We start from the raw sequence: 17,604 nt of genomic DNA, 5'->3' as shown, positions 1-17,604 counted from the left end.
CACTCTGAGCGCGCAGTGTCATCTTTGGAGCGCGCACACACAAAGCACATCCCCGAGAGACAATTGTTCATGTTAATCGCAGCAGAGATCAACATGAATACTTTAAAAAAGCAGACAATCTGCCCCCAGCCGTGCTCTATTAAGAAAGGGCATGCAGCAAGACTAAAAGCACAACGTGTGCTTTCACAATCACTCACATATATTAGTGATTGTGAAAGCACACGTCGTGCTTTCAGGCTTGCTGCATGCCTTTTGTTGACAGAGTGCAGCAGTTTGTGTGCCTTTTTTAAAGATTTCATGTTAAATGCCGCCCGTGTATTAACATGTTGGGTGCTGCAATTAACATGAAAACTTTCAAAAAGGCATGCAATCTGCCACGCTCTATTAACAAAAAGCATGCAGCAAGCCTAGAAGCACAATGTGTGCTTTCACAATCACTAATATATGTTAGTGATTGTGAAAGCACACACCGTGCTTCTGGACTTGCTGCATGTATTTTGTCAATAGAGTGTGGCTGCGGGCAGATTGTGTGCATTTTTGAAAGTATTCATGTTAATTGCAGCGCCTGTCAAGCTTATACACGGCACTGCAATTAACATGTATACTTTAAAAAATGCACACAGTCTGCCCGCAGCCATGCGCTATTAACAAAAAGCATGCAGCAAGCACAGGGCTTTAAGTGCCTAACAGTGCTTAACACCTGCAGTTCTTAAAAGCAGATGGTACTGAGACGGGTCCCTATCTGGCCCTTCATTTTTGCCCTCACCCTCAGGGTAAAAAAAAAATATCTCAATTTTTGCCCTCACCCTCAGGGTAAAAAAAGAAATCTCACTTCATTTTTGCCCTTGCCCTCAGGGTAAAAAAAATCTCAACTCTGCAGCAGTGCAAGAGTGCCTTTGGTGTAACTTTAAACAGACCTGTTATAATTCTTTCACAGTCTCATCATTTCAGAACTGAAGCATTTTCAATAGTATATTCAATGAAGCCGTAGCTGTTGCTTATTTATCTTATTCAACTAACACCAATTGACAAAGCCAATAGTCCCGGCTTGTTGTAGGTATAATGTTACTTGCTGTATTATATACCGCACAAACGATCGCAGCATCACAAAACAGTGTACCTGAGCTCCAACCGCCTTGTACTGAACATTCAGGAGGACAGTTTCGCTAGAGCAAGGTAAGTCTGCAGTTTTGTTATACTCACAGATTCTTCTGATGACTGTCTCTGTATTGGACTTTAATCTTTACATGTCCACCTGAGATTTCTGTTCTGTATGCCTGGGGGGACGGATAGGAGTCAATGGGAAGTGGGGGCTAAGTTGATGGTGGGTGAATTGTCTGTAAACGCTTACTGTCTCTGTGCCCAGTCTAGCTGTCATTACGGCAACTGGTGGAATGTCACCAGCATAGAGGGGTAACAGTGGCTCTTTGCACCCAAGTTACGCTGTTCAATCAGGTTAGCACTGCTTGCAGTGGAGCACATGTCTAAATGTAGGATTAATATGCAAAACCCCACACAACTGGGGACTCTGGGGACTTTAACATAAGTGTTTTCAAATAAATGACATATTTCACGATGGAGACACAAGTCAAAAAATTGGCAGATTCATGCTATGGCATTTTAAGATACCCAAGGAAATTCTTGCAAATGCTACCATTCCCTACTAGAAGGATAGTGGTGCAGAGGATTATTAAAAATTATATATTTCTAAATTCTTCCCTCTTCTATTCCTCCACTATCCTTTTCAAACTAAATAACAGACTTACTTGACCACCACTCAAATTAATTTCATATTTCACTATACTAAATCACCACTAATCCTTTATGGGTTCCGGAGTAGTGTGCTACTCGCTGAAAAAGCAATTCAACACCTACTCAGTGGTAGCGAGCGCTGTATAAATGCAAAACTTTTTCCCTCTTCTATCCCTCCATTATCCTTCTCAATCCAAATAACTCACTAACATATCCACCACTCAAATTATCTTCATATTTCACTAGACTAGTTCACAACTAATCCTTTATGGGTTCCGGAGTAGCGTGCTACTCGCAGAAAAAGCGCTTCGATGCCTCGTCAGGGGTAGTAAGCACGATATAAATGCAATTACAATACATTATAGATCAGGATGCAATGACAGAGGCAGCACAATAACAGTCGGTGGCACACTATTCTAAGCACAGATTTCTAGCTTACATGTTTTCAAGCCACACTCTTAATATTATCAGCCGTGCTCCCTTGAGAAACCCCCCCCAGGTTTTTCATCCCACTTAAAGCCCTGAGCAAGCCTAAAACCACCACATTTTGCTTTCAGAATCACTAACATATATTAGTGATTCTGAAAGCACACTTGGTGGACCTCTACGTACATTCCTCCCCCTGCATATCTAGGAAACCATCTTCCGAGCTGATAAATGAACTAATTATTATCAGTTCTGAAGAGTGGGGTGATCCCCACCTGGTAGAGCCAGCTCTATTCTGCAGAGAGTCTTACACTGATGACCTTGAATAATTCTTAAACAGATTGTTGCAAATAGCATTTTCCTTTCATTTATTTTTAATCTGGGTAATGTGTGAGAGTCTATTACAGACATTTTAGGACAAATGTGTTTTTGTTTCATGCAACATGTATAACAAATGTTTCTTTCAGATCCAACCAGGATCTCAGATATGAGAAATGGGAGGATGTCACAGTGATTATTTGCAGTAGTATTATTGAGCTTCTACTGTGGTACGATATTGGAAACATACATCACTATCCCGAATATTAACTATAAACACAAATAGAATTTGAACCAGTGTGTCTGTGCACTGTTTGTGATATGGCCAAAGAGGACACAAGAGAGCTGAAACTGGATCATAAATTAAAAGCTGATCCGCAGAGGGGCCCCCAAAATACGTTTGGCCTAGGGCCCTTAAAATCCTTAAGATGTCCCTGTGTAGTTAGTTAGGAAAGCAGAGGTTCACTGGTGCTGTGGAATGAGGCAGGTTTCCCCGGTTTCCTAATATATATTAGTGCAGCTTTGTCGTGGTTGCAGATGCTCTGCACTACATCTGTTCATTTCCAACATGACACAACCAGTGTACGCCAGTCACCAACATGAAGGCCTTCCCCAGGGCCGGAATGGCCCGTAGAAGGCATCGGGAATTTGCCCGGAAGGATGGAAGGGTGTGGGCTAGTTTTGGAGCAGTGGGGGCCGGTCTTGTTACTGGGGGGCGATTTTGCAGCTATGCTGCAATATCTCCACCCAGTAACAATAGCAGCAGTGCTGGGGACTGGATTTACTAAGCAGTAGTGCTTGACACCTGCCCCCACCCCTTGGGGTGGGGGCAGGTCTGACAAAATCGCTAGGGCTGCTTTGGGTTCTTAGTCTGACCCTGCCTGCCCCATCAAACAGACCCCCTGCATTCCAGTACCTAGGTCAGTTATCTGCACAATCAGGCAGGAACCCCCGTGTCAGAACCCTTGTCGCTGCACCCACATAGCTTGGCTGTAGCACTCAGCACTCAGAGACCTTACACTGCCGCAGACAGAGGAAAAAAATTAGAGGGAACATTGGTAGTAAGCGCTATATAAATGCAATTACAATATTGAATTAATTCATTATATTTGGTACAGGTCCCATGCACTGCGGCTTTGAAAGGATTTCTGTTTAATAACACAAAGTACTCCTCCCTTTCTCTCTACCTCATATCGTTTCCTTTCACCTAGCTCTTCCTCCTCTTTGCATACCTACCCTCCGCAGCCACCTGGTCATTTTCTCTTCAGATTGCTTCAGCAACAGAAAAAAGCCATCGCAGATGCTTCGACTGGATGCCGGCCCTATTTTGTTTCTCCCTGACTGTGACGACTGAGTGTAGAGCATTTGCTTGAGAGGTCTGGGACCTTTCTACTTTGGGCTCGCTCTCGTTTGAGAGATGAGTACACCGGTCAAAGGAAAACCATGGAGGACGTCGGGCAGCCAAGAACTTTATAACTTTTAAAGTCGTAGCACTGCGGCAACTACATATACGTATGTGGACATGCAGTTATAAGAACAACTTTCCGAACAACCCTCCACCGCCCGCTCAGCTGACTGCCACAGACGGCCAACAGCACCACTGCCCTTGCTCGCCCCGTTCCCCACTGGCGTGGCCTAAATGGCTGATGCCTCACCAGTTCCTCAGATGTCATGACCTGCTGCTGTGGAGTATTTGGAGGATCGGAGCAGCCAGGTTGTAGGTGTGCATCGCTGCACACCTACGCGTCTATCCTCCCCCAGCCTGTGGTGCCTGACCGCCACTCAGCGATAAAGGCGGTCTGCCACGTCCCCCTGATGCCTGGCAGCGTCGAGAAAAAAACCTATCCCATCCGAGACACACTGTCTATAACTTGGCGGGATCTACCCGCGCAGCGCAAGCCCTAACAGAGGGTCAGTTGAAGCGACAGGGCTAGCGGTGGGGGTTCTTGGACATGTCTTGGTCATATGTTTCTGAAATTATCCACCAGTTAATATTACAACTGGGCAGTATACACTGATAATGTCCCTTCTCCGTATTACATGCTTGCTCCGATCATTTGGCACCAACAATGATTCGACAAATGCTATTGTCCTGCTGATATCTTATGCTTGTTGATTTTATGTTATTGGTTTTACAATTGTCATTTCACAACAATACATCATGCCCCCCTATATTTTCAGTATTCATTGCCGCCACATAACTATGTAACATGCTGGGCTTTGCCCAAACACTTTGGGGCCGATTCACAGAACTAACTTAAGACAAAATCCTAAACTTACTACTTTTGGTATTCACAGAAGTTAGGATTTTGTCTTAATTTTGTTTTAAGACAAACTTAAGACAGACTTAAGACAGTCTTAAGACAGACTTAAGACAGTCTTAAGACAGACTTAAGACAGTCTTAAGACAGACTTAAGACAAGACAAACTTAAGACAGACTTAAGACAAACTTAAGACAAAATCCTAACTTAAGTCTGTCTTAAGTCTGTCTTAAGTTTGTCTTAAGTCTGTCTTAAGACTGTCTTAAGTCTGTATTAAGACTGTCTTAAGTCTGTCTTAAGTTTGTCTTAAGACAAACTTAAGACAAAATCCTAACTTCTGTGAATACCAAAAGTAGTAAGTTTAGGATTTTGTCTTAAATTAGTTCTGTGAATCGGGCCCCCTGTGTTCACTTCCTGCCAACACTTGCAGATTATATGTACACCATTATTTCAAATAGACTCTCCTTCCCTCACTTTACCACAGTGTAACATTATTCGTTGTATTGCATTCACGTCCCTGTAACACATGTAACTGCTTTACAGACAAACAATGAAACAGCGTGCCTAGATAGCAACCGTACCTCCCACTTAGTATTCCAAATAAAGTCCAAAAGACAGTATTTTTAAGCCACGTAGCGTGCACTTCCACTGACTCCCGCTATTCCCAGAGAGCGATCCAAAGATCAAAACTAGTTCATCCACAAATGTGGAGTGCACCACAGATACCGATTTCCACAGTAAGAAAATATTCTTTATTTTTCACAAAAGTAGCATAGAAACAGCCAACGCATTTCATCCACTGCCTGTGGACTTCATCAGGGCGTAATCAATTGTCATGTTGGTTTTGTCAAAAAATCACCAAAGAGTCGTCCCAAGCCATGTAATTCATGGTTGATGATGCGTCACTATGTCTTGTTAGACATTTATTTATCTAGGGCTGCTTGAGAGTCCCAGTGCAAATGTTTGAAACAATATGAACCTGACACCTTGATAAGTGTCAATCGTCTGAGTGAGTCGGCATCTCCCTGGGAGTAAACATTTGCACTAGGACTCTCAAGCAGCCCTGGATACATGAAGGCCTAACAAGACACAGTGACGCATCACCAACCGTGAATTACATGGCTTGAGACAACTCTTTGGTGATTTTTTGACAAAACCAATACAACAATTGATCACGCCCTGATGAAGTCCGCTGGCAGTGGATGTAACACGTCGACTGCTTCTATGCTACTTTTGTGAAAAATAAAAGAATATTTTGCACACAGTATGGATGGAATGGACTAACTTACTGTGGAAATCGGTATCTGTGGTTCACTCCACATTTGTGGATGAACATGTAACTGCTTTGATTTCATTTCTGTGCACAGCCGTTATGTATGTGTGCTTACCCATGCAAGGGTATATACCCCATGTGTAATTCCTGTAATCTCTACTTCTAACTATGTGAAGTGCTCTGATGCCCTCAGGTCAAGATTGCACTATATAACACTCTATAAAATAAAAATATATATATATTTGTGGTATGTTAATTTATGATGCAGTTTCCGGGCTTAATGTCAAAGTGCCCTGTTAATATAGCTTTTCTCAATGCAACCATATAATTATGCAGGGTAGGGCATGGCATTATTTTGAAGTAATGTGCTTCATTCATGGTCCCTTTTGATGCATTGTTTGATTTGCAACTTTCTTCAGGTTTCACAGTTCAATACGTATACACTCCTCGGTTCAAGTGCCTTGTGCACACTACGTTTCTACTCATCCATGCCTTCATCACTTATAGGATATATGTGATGTGATAGTGGCGTAGTCACCAGTGTGCTGCCAAATGAATATTTTGGGGATGGTCTAGTGCCGTACACACACACACAAAACACCTGCAGAGGTATATAAAATGGTGTTGTTCACAGTAGGGTGGAGCTTCTGTCTCCTATTTACCAAGTTACTTTTTATGATCAAATGTTAACTGTCCTCACAGCAGTGTTTCTAGCAGTGGAGGGGAGGGGGGAGAGATGAGGGCTGTGCCCTATCTCAACACTTACCACTCTGCGATGGGCGTCCTGCATAGCTACACACTTACAAGGTCCCGAAGGTGAGACCGATTGCATTGAAAATGCTTGTTGTAATTTGTCCCTCCCTCCATCGATTTAATTGCTTGTCCGATTTATTTTTTTTCTTTTGGAGGGTCAGCAGTTTTGGGGCTTTAGTTTAGGCTGTCGCTTAGGACAGGTGACTCAAATGGAGGAGTTCGCCACAGGCCAGAAGGGTTGGGGACATTACAGAGGAGGCATTGTCAGAGCGGACACAGAGGAGCGAGGGTTGAGTCACGTGTGAAAGTGAGTGGATGAAGGAAGGGGGATGGGGAAGATTTGAAATTTGATGAATATGTTTGGGGGATTTTCATTATTGTGGGGTGGTTTAAGGATGGGGAGTTAGGTTTTGTTATTAGTGAGGCAATGAATTTCAATCTGTAAATGTTAATGAGTTTCAGAACTGTATACCTGTCCTAATAGAGCGGCCTTTTACTCTATCTTGGTCTGGTTTCCTATGCCAATTTCACCCTATTTACATTCGCTGTTACAAAAAAAAAAAAGAGATAGCATTTAAAATGGTCATCTATTGGAACACTATCAGGAATCTATTGTATTGTCCCTGGAGCGACCTTGAAGTCGTAAAACACGTGTTGGCTTTTGATGATTGACAATAAAAATAGTATTGCTAAACTCAAAGCAAGGAATGTTTGCTTTCCTTTTCGTACAAGTGCCTTTTCTATAGACATCGAACGGTGTTTTTAATTTGCACACCTTCCTTCTGAAGCCGCGCCCCTACAGAGCAACGCAGGTAAAACGAAGGGGAAGGAACGTCAATGCGTCTCGTGAGCGCGGCTAGTTTTAGTTTCGCTTGTCTCTGCTTGTTGTTATTTCGCTGCTGGTTGCAACAATTCCTCTTCGGTGTGTCGGTGGGAAAGTCCGTGACTGCCGGTTGTGTTTCCTGTCAGTAAATGTGCGGCTGCTCTTTGTCTTTCAAGAGGACGTGAAACCGTTCACCGAAAACAGCACCCCTATATTCTCGGATCACTTGGTAAGTGTCACCCTTCTGTTTACCGGATTACTGATCGACAAAAGTGGCTGGTTTTTTTTCTGTTTGAGAATAACCATTCCTTATGGGTAACACTTTCTCATCAAACAATAAATACCTGCCTGTTCGTGTGGCGGGTGGATTTTTATCTCCCATGGTCAAAATGAGCAGGACAGTTGTTAATTTGAAGAATTTCACGGGGACATGTCGGTAGGGCACTCTCACTTTAAAAGTATTAACGAGTGCTGAGAAGTGAAGGCACTCACCCTCTCGATTGAAAGAACTGTAAGTACTCAGTAACAGTGTTAAAACCAAGCTAACGTTCCACAAGCTCTCTCTTTGTATATGGAGCCTTGCGCCCCTCATACACTTATTAACCTCGTCACTGATAGAAGCATAAGGATTTCTGCACGGTTAGACAGACACATTCTGAGCCACAGTATTTTCTAAATCTGATTCACACCAGTGCCGCAAGTGTTAAGATGAATGAACGGAAGTGCTCTTTGAGATATACTTTCTGCTGCTCTCCTTCTGCCCCTCCCCCAACTCTATACTTGTATCCCACAAAGCAAAGGGTCAGCAAAGGGTCGAGACAATTCAAATGACATGCAGTATCCGAATTAGAATTTCCTGGTTAACATCTGCCTCTTAATTTCTTTGCCAAAACTTTTATTTCTTCCCTGGAATTTAATTTATGGCTGATAAACTATTTCACTTAAGACAGCTCTTGGCTAGGGGGCAATGCAATTCTCCGAGTATGCACCACTGATGACGTGTCTTTTAAAAAAAATGGTATTCTTTTTTTTTTTGTTTTCTTTTCCCCGACTTCTGCTTCCATGCTGTGGGGCGCAGTACTTACCTGAAGGTCACCAATAGAGACTTTGCAAACGTCACTGAAACAGGCTCCATTTCCACTCTTTGCCAGGTAAGGAATAACGTCATTGTCATGCACAACCCACCTGGACAAACCTATATCGAGTACTTGTAGCCACTACGTTACACTGCAGTCCTTCTACGTACTACGAGAAGCCAGGAGTAGTGACAGAGAGAGCAGCAGGCTCCACATCTGTGTGTTTCAGAAACCGGCCCACCCTGTGCAAGACCTGGAAACATCTTATTCACCTCAGTAACAAGCCCACCAGGGACTGTGGGATCGACAAGCATTTCTCAGTAAAATCCCCTACACTACCTAAAGTACCCATGCCCATCACACGGCCAGAAAAAATAAAAACAGAACATTAAAATAAAAATGTACCCCTTATTGATAAGATTTAGTGTGCCAATACTTTAGTGTGGGGTTTCACATAGTGTGAAGCCCGGGGTTGTGAAAGCCTGGGGTTGCGAAAGCCCGGGGTTGCTGGACTGAATAGGTTGAGACTTGGGGCAGGACCCTTGACGAAAGTGTGACTAGAGGGCTACCCCTTCCACTACAATTCCCGTGATGATTTACCTCTCCCAGAATGGGATGGAGAAGAAGGAATTATATCTTAAAAACCAAAGATAAGTTTGTCTTTTGTTCTCACAAAGGAGCAGCTATCTGCCCTTTTTAAAAATAAAATAGGGGTAGCGTGATAGTTATCCTTTGCTCTCACCAAGGAGGGAACTTCTTTATCTATTGCTCTGAAGAAAGCCCAGGACCCACATTGGGCCAATTGTTGGGCTGGGTCATAGGACCACAAACATCCAAGTGACCCTTTATATGCTTGAAAATTTTAATATCCCAGACGGTTCCAAGAATAAAGGGATACCAGGAACTATCTGAGGATTTTTAATCTTTAAGACCCCCTGGCCACATCTTCTAAGAGTTCCCTGAAATACGGTCAAGCCCACCCTGACCTTTAGGAGTCAGGGTGACCCGATAATGAAGCATGACACCACTAGGGTGTGTGAGGGTAATTAAAAAAAATGTTTTTTTTCCTTTCCCACAACCCATTGGGCAATAACTAGGATGCTTCAGTAATCATCTTCCCATACCTAACGAGGGTTAGTTAATGTTATCTCTACAACTGTGGGGTACTTATTGTGACTTAGAGTTTCACATAGTGTGACAGCATTAGATGTGCCCAGAGAGACTTGGGTGGTTGTGAAAAACAATAGCAAGAGTGAACATATCTTGTAGTACTTATCCTTTATGTGTGATTGGGCCATTGTATTGAGAAGAGGCTGGTCCAAGAAAGAGTTTGAGACTTGATCCTGGTCCTCCACCAAGAACTGTAGCCATGCGACCACACTTGGACTAGAACTACCATCTCTTCTTTGGTGGACTTATGCTTTACACATATCTTGCCATTTCTACCATGGTGCCTACTACAACCCCCAATACATTGAGTCTATCATTGAAATTCTGCCACATGACCTGCTTCTTCGCTGCATTGAGGTTGTGTGTTGGCAGACTATGTCGTTCCTCATTGTAGTAATTTACTAAGTTGACCACAAGATGTGTCTCCTCCTCTGAGACGTTTCACTTCCCCTTGGTGCCATGGTGTGCATCTTGTTTGAGACATTTTGGATCCAAGATTGCGTGGAGCAGAAAAGGAAGATTGCAGGGCCCTGAGTATTGGCTATATAAATGGGCTTCAGATATTTATTCCTGTCTGGTGTGTGTGTGATTGTGCTCAGAGGTAGGTGATTACCTGTTGCATCATTTGGAAACAATGTGCTGTGAAAATGTGCCCTGTGTGGGTTTTCAGAGTCTGACCAGAAGTTGGAGAAACTTAAAAAATACCCATTGAATGTTACTTGTACTCAAAGTACAGTCACATTTTCAGGTGTCTGTCTCTCCCAAACCCTATTTGTTGGCCTGATTACGATGGCCGTGGGACCACCACCGCCAGGCCATCAGTGGCGGTCCCACCGCCATCGGCCCCTGCAGGTCCGCCTGCTGCATTACGATGGCGGGCGGACGGTGGGCTGGCAGAGAGACTGTCTGTCACGCGACCGTCTGAGGGACTGTAATCTCTACAATAGGGGAGGTGCCTGCTCAGGCACCACCGCAGGGATTACAATGTCCCTTTCCGCCGGCCGTTTCATGGCAGTTAGCCCGCCATGAAAAGGCAAACGTAATGGGCCCTGAAGGTCACCTATGGTGCCCTCCTAAACATCTCTGCACCATGTGGCAGTCACCACATGGTGCCTTCCATATAGTGAAGGGATGTTTACAAACATTCCTCTTGGCAGTGAGGCTTGCGCTGCAGCCCTTTTTCAGGCCGCAGCACAAGCGTCAATGCTACGAGGCGTGTTTCTGACCACCTCCACAGCTGTCAGATTGTAATTTGCATGGCGGGACCAACAACTACTTGTCGGCCATTCCCATTCCGGACACTCGTCCGATCGCCATCATAATCAGGCCCTAAGTGAGTAAAGGAGGCATAGAGAAGTATGGTTTACTCTGTGCAAAAATCTTCATTACTCCTTGTGCATAGCATTTATGCAGAAACATATAGCAAGGAATAGGCGTAGTATTACACAGTTACCACTCGTTATGTTCCTTTTTTTAAATGGCCAAATTAATTTACTTTGCATAGTTTGTGTAGGAACATTTTGTAAAACAAGCACTTGGTTCCACGGCTGTGCAGAAAGTTGAATGGAAATTAGACGCATGTTCAACGTCACCATGGTATTCAATGTTGCTGCATCTCAGTAGCTTATAGTTCTGTCTTTATGAAAAAAACATAATTGTCTGATGTATTGTTTGTCAAGTCTAGTGACATACCTACCCTACTAAATCTCCTGTGGATGTACGGATGTCACTGTAACATACTTAATGTTTGCTCGGACCGTGCTTTTCATTGTGATTTCATGTACCAATTGATATTGCAGCCATGAGTTGCCTTCATCCAGAATATTGTTTTTTTATTGCTTTCTTCTCAGTTTTCTTATTCTATTAGCTTAACCTATCAATTTAGACATAACTGCTTGTCTGTCACTTGCTTGTTCAATGTATATTGCTCCGCTGGCCTCTGAGGCTAGGTCTGCGCTTTATAAATATTACCAATAAAAATAAAATTACCGCAGGGAGGGGGGAGTTGTTGTTCTGGGATTGTGGGGGAGGGGGGTTGTTGGGGATGGTTGTTTTTTTGTTTTGCAAGGCAATGTGAAGTTTTCTGTTGACTTTTCCGGGTTGCGCTCTCCGGGATGTGTGTACCATGTGCGGGAGTGGGATGGGGGGTAGGGGATTGAGAATCCTTTTGTGGAATGTGAACGGTCTGGGGGACAGGATCAAGCGCGGGGTGGTGTTGCAGTTCTTGAAACGAACCTCGCCCGACATTGTTTTCCTGCAGGAGACACATTTGATTGGGAACTCCTTTCAGGCCCTAAATAGGCGGGGCTATCGCCTTGCCGCTCACTCTGGTTTCACTTCTGGCTCTAGGGGAGTGGGCATTCTGGTCAGGGCCTCTCTCCCACTGGAAGTGGACGAGGTGCTTCACGATGATAGGGGGCGATATGTGGCGCTGGTGGGGAGATGGGAGGGCAGGACTGTGTCGCTCGTAGCTGTGTATGTACCTCCGGGGTTACAAACGGCTACGTTTGCTGATTTGGAGCGTCTGGTCCTGGGACTCCCTGGGGGGGTTCTGGTGCTGGGTGGAGATTTTAATGCCGTTGTCTCCGGGTTGGAGGACCGCCACCCTCCCAGGGATCTCCCAAGGGCTCAGGCCTGGTTGGGTGGCTTTTTGGACACTTTGGGACTTGTAGATTGCTGGAGATTGATGCATCCGGGCCATGCGCAATACACCTTTCACTCGGGGGCCCATGGGAGTCTCTCGAGACTTGACTATATGCTTATGCCGGCGACCCAGGCTGGAATGATTGGGGAGGTGCTCACTTGGCCCGAGGTATCTCTGACCATTCCCCTGTATGGTTGCAGCTGAGGGTTGTCTCTGGGGCAGAGGGGAGAGTGGCACCCATTAACTCCTGGTATCTTCGTAACCCTAAGATCCGCGCGGAGTTGGTCAAGTCCACTGATCACTACTTTACTGATAACGTGGGGTCGGTGTCATCGGCTGTCTCCCTATGGGAGGCCTACAAAGTGGTGGTCAGGGGGCAGGCCTTGTCCCTTATCTCCCATACCAAGAAGTGCGAGAGAGTGGAGGTGGTCTGCCTGGAAGCGGAAATAGCGGTGCTGGAGGAGGACCTGGAGAGTGGGGTTACTGAGGAGAAATTGCATGTTCTTAGCCTCAAACTGTCAGATTACAGAGCGTTAGTCACGGAAGCTGCCAAAGAGATGAGTAGAGAGCAGCAAGGGCGGTTGTATGATGTGGGGGATAAGGCCGGAAAATTGATTGCTTGGCTGGATAGGAAGGAGAGAGCTAGCAGGGTGGTGCCCGTTGTGGAGAGGAGTGATGGAGTGCGTGTGACTGATCCGGTTGAGATCGTTGACTGCTTCGCGGCTCACTTCCGTGGGGTATACTCTTCGGTCTCGGTGCGATCGGAGGAGGATTCCCACAGCCTGCTTAGAGACATTGCATTGCCAACCTTAGCGGAGGCGGACGCGGTGTTGATGGAGGCGAAGTTGTCGTCAGATGAGATCGCTTTGGCCATTTGTTCGATTGCTTCGGGTAAAGCGGTGGGTCCTAATGGTCTTCCCATCGAACTCTACAAGTTGCGTCCCGATAAGATAGCACCATATCTTCGAGATATGTTTCTGGCGGCGCGGGCGGCGGGCTTCCTCCCCCCGGATCAACGCCTCGCCAGCATAGTCGTGATACACAAAGAGGGGAAGCCGCGAGATTGCTGCGCCTCCTATAGGCCCATCTCGCTGTTGAATGCAGAACCCAAGATTCTGGCTAAAGTGTTGGCCAACCGACTGGTTCGGGTCGTGGGCGACTTGATTCATCAGGATCAATCTGGCTTTATACCCCATCGGAATACCGCTCTAAATCTGAGGCGGTTGCACGGCGTGCTTGCTAGAGCGGAATTCATACGTGAGCCGGCCATCTTGGCATCTTTGGATGCTACTATGGCGTTCGACACTTTGGAGTGGCCGTATATTTGGGCCGTGTTGACGAAATTTGGGTTCGGCCCGGAGTTTATTGGTTGGGTAAAATTACTCTACGCTGACCCACTGGCTCAGGTGGTGGTGAATGGCAGGGTGTCGGCTCCCTTCGCACTGGGGAGAGGTACGCGGCAGGGGTGTCCGTTATCGCCCCTTCTCTTTTCACTTTCTTTGGAGCCTCTCACCGCCTGGTTGCGTTGGGAGCTGTCGTTGCGAGGCATTCGATGGACGCCGGAATTTGAAGACCGTGTCTCCCTTTACGCGGATGATATCCTCCTGTATCTTACGTCTCCCCGGCAGTCGCTAATTGTAGTGGTGGATGTGCTGAATTCTTTTGGCCGCAACTCCGGCCTGGTCATCAACTGGGCCAAGTCGTGCGCCTACGTCCTCTCGGGGGATGCCCCCCTTCTGCCGCGGGGTTGCCCGGTTCAGATTGCTACCCTGGGGTTCAAATATTTGGGAATCCTTATCTCACTGGACACCGCGGTTCGCTATGAGCGAAATCTTCTACCTCCCCTCCAACGATTGAAGGCCGACGTGGCGAGATGGCGACGACTTCCGCTCTCGCCGCTCGGACGAGCGGCGTTGTTTAAAATGATGTCGCTGCCTCGTTTCTTGTATGCCTTGCAAAATACTCTTGATGTCGTGCCGGCCCGTTATTTCCGGGAGGTGGAGGGTCTTCAGCGCCAACTGTTTTGGGACGGGCGGCCGCGGATTGCTCTCGCCAAGTTGACGCTCCCTTGGTATGATGGGGGGGTCGCCCTCCCCGATATTAAACGATACTATTGGGCGTCTCAATTGGCGGCGGTAAACCACGGGATATATGGTCCTGCCTTAAACCCGGCTTTCGAGATGGATAAACTCCTGCTTCCGGGTGGGGACTATAATAGGGCTCTGTACTCGGTGAACCAGGACACGCGGTTGACGGGACCCACGCGTGTGGCGGTACGGGTGTGGCACGCGGCGAATGCTGCGATGGGGTAGAGGGATCGCTTGACTCGGGCGACGCCGTTGTATGCTTCTGGGCGGTTGAGCTGTTTGTGGAGATCGAAAGGCTTTGAGAAATGGGATATGATCGGTATATGTAAGGTGGGTGATCTGTGGGCGAAGGGTGCTTTCAAAACTTTCGAAATGCTCAAACTTGAATATAAATTAAATGATAGAGAGTACTTCTGGTACGCTCAAATCCACCATGCTCTTTGTTCGGTCTTTCCGGATGCTACTGCTATCCCCGAGTATTCCCCACTGGAGGACAGAGTGTTGGATGGCTATGTGCCCGACAGCACTATTTCCCTGATTTATAAGAAACTCATTAACGATCGCGCGGACTTGCTGCTCCGTTTGAGGGATGCGTGGACGAGCGATGGCCTGGAATTGGACGATGAGGATTGGGTCTCGGCGGTGGCCTCCCCGAAAGAGGTGGCGATCCCGGCCCGCCTACGGTTTGTACAGCTGAAGATCCTCCATAGAGTGTATGTCACAGGGCCCGGCTTGCTGCGTATGGGTTATTCGACGGATGGATTGTGTAAGCGTGGATGTGGCCTGCCGGGCACGTTCCTTCATATATTGTGGGAATGTTCGGAGAGTGTGCGATTCTAGAACGGTGTCCACACCGTAATGGAGGGGGTCACGCACGTGGCCCTGTTGCCAGAGGCTAGGAGGTGTTTGTTGGATGTCTGGGAACCGAATGATTGCAATGCGGCACAGACGCAGTGGGTGACCTTGGGGTACATGGTGGCTAAGCGTAACATTGCACAGCTATGGGTCTCCCCGAGGCCGCCCACGATTGATGTATGGAAGGAGAATATGGACTGGTGTATGTTTAGGGAAAAGACGGCGTATGTGGCGAGAGGTAAGCCTGGGAAATGGAATAGGGTATGGGGTCCGTGGAATCTATATCGGGGAGGTATCTGCACCCCGCCTCTGCCATTAGAGGTCGATATTGCTCTGACCCCCCTAGCCGCGCGTTCCGCGGGAGTGCTTGAGGTGTGCTCCCTGCTTTGTTTTCCCGTGGCCCCCCTCTGCAGCTTCCAGACAGGTACTGCTTTGGACTTTATATTTTATTCCCCGTCCCGGGAGGGGCGCGCTGTTACTTTAGACTCTCATTGCCTTGAGTGTGTTTTATATATAATACAAAATGAAACTGTTGGTTTTAATTGCTCTTGGCCTATGGCCACGGCCTGTTATATGTGCTTACGAACTGCCGGGCGCCTTGCTTATGGTTCAACTGAGTGTGTGGCGCTACATTGTGGACCCTCGGGCTCTATAGCGGCCGGCCCTGGTGGTTGTAGGCCCTTGTTTGTATTTTATTGTGTGCTAACGGTTTCGAATAAAAATTTTATTAAAAAAAAATAAAATTACCCTGTTTGCTTTCGATGACAAAATAATAATACGAGAAACAAAGTTAAGAGTACTTTTTACGAATCTGCATATTTTACTTTACAGAGTTTTCTGTTCCGGGCGATTGAAGCTGCTGTACCTTAAACCTAAACAAGTAAGTTACTCTGTTTTTATTTAACATATATATATTGTTTTATAGCACTTGTGCTGCCTTTGAGGTGTTTCACAGTGCTTAAAATTAAAGCATGTCATTGCAAAAATTATTTAGTAACGGTAAAAAAAATGTGTACGCAATCAGGTTTCTTTCTTACCAAAAAAGCTCTCCTTTGTTGATATAAGAAACATTTTTGAGAATTTCACATTGTGTTGTACCAACCACTTTCCACATACGACTCCATATTAAACACTCTTCACCTCTTTTATGTTTTACATTGTGGTTTGGAGGTGCAGTTATCACCCAATCAAAGCAGATATGTGTGAATGAAAAAAGGCAAATTCAAAAGTGCTTCAATTAAATTTATTTCAGGTTCTACAACTGAACTGACTGTTTTGTTGTCACGACTCTGAAGACCGACTATAAAGCAAAAGCAAGAGAGAAAACCTACTCTGAAAAGAAATAAATCATTTGCCCTAAAGAAAACAGAAAACTTTCCTATTGCCTTTAGATAGAGTAATATTAAAGGGCAGAATATGGAGTCAGTTGGTGCTATGAATGGGATACCTAAGTGCACGCTGCCGATGTTAGTCAGTGTGACGTTACGTCTAGAGCATATGTTGAAGGTTATACTTGATTGGTCTGGAAACACCTCCACATTTCTTTCCATAATAGACTAAATTTGAACATGGATACTTTCCATAATAGACTAAATTTGAACATGGATACTTACTGCTGCAGAATAGCTGCGACTCCCGTAGAAATGGAAAAGAGCAAAGAAGCACGTCATTTACAAATATGCAAGACCTTGCAAATTAGTGCATACCAAAACAAAGGCGGGTTTGGTCACAGTTTTTCGTATTACCCTGAGCAAGGCACTTACTTATTGTATTGTTGCTGTATGTGGCTGTGATTGTAGCAGGAAGCTATTAGAAGAAAGACTACCAATTTCTAACATATATTCAGGTTCTAATTCACACAACCTTTTCACCACCTAAGGGAGTTTTACACACAGAAATAGGGATCAACGCCCGCACAAAATAAGATCTTGATTGTCAAAGATGGGGATTGGCCTAATTTTCGGTGTGGAAATGTTACTTATGGCTGAAGAAGTTCTTTCCGTACTTCTCAACATTATTGCAAAATTGTATTGACACTAGGGGGTAGTCCTGGGACGGTGCTCCCACGGCAGTAAAGGTGGGCTCTGCAATTGAGGTAAACACCCATGGTTTAAACGTCATTAAAAGCATTTTCATTGTCTTTCCTACACCTATCTACACTTATA

At 45.6% G+C, this 17,604-nt stretch overlaps 1 protein-coding gene across 2 annotated transcripts in view; it reads left to right on the top strand.

Annotated features, from left to right (window-relative positions):
• The first annotated feature begins 7,562 nt into the window (after positions 1 to 7,562).
• The window catches only part of NLRC4 (NLR family CARD domain containing 4), a 222,480-nt gene continuing 212,438 nt past the window's right edge, over positions 7,563 to 17,604 (top strand). The window contains exons 1-3 of one of the 2 annotated variants that reach the window (XM_085611423.1): positions 7,563 to 7,836; positions 8,686 to 8,758; positions 16,271 to 16,319. In XM_085611423.1, coding sequence (XP_085467549.1) covers position 16,319 — 1 coding nt within the window. In that variant the 5' untranslated portion in view covers positions 7,563 to 7,836; positions 8,686 to 8,758; positions 16,271 to 16,318. The remainder of the gene's footprint in view (positions 7,837 to 8,685; positions 8,759 to 16,270; positions 16,320 to 17,604) is intronic. The other variant, XM_085611424.1, reaches the window with a different exon arrangement.

Source organism: Triturus cristatus, chromosome 6, assembly GCF_964204655.1.
Source record: "Triturus cristatus chromosome 6, aTriCri1.1, whole genome shotgun sequence".
NCBI lineage: Eukaryota > Metazoa > Chordata > Amphibia > Caudata > Salamandridae > Triturus > Triturus cristatus.
Note: the sequence above shows the minus strand (reverse complement) of the source record. Positions and strands in the feature narration are given on the sequence as shown.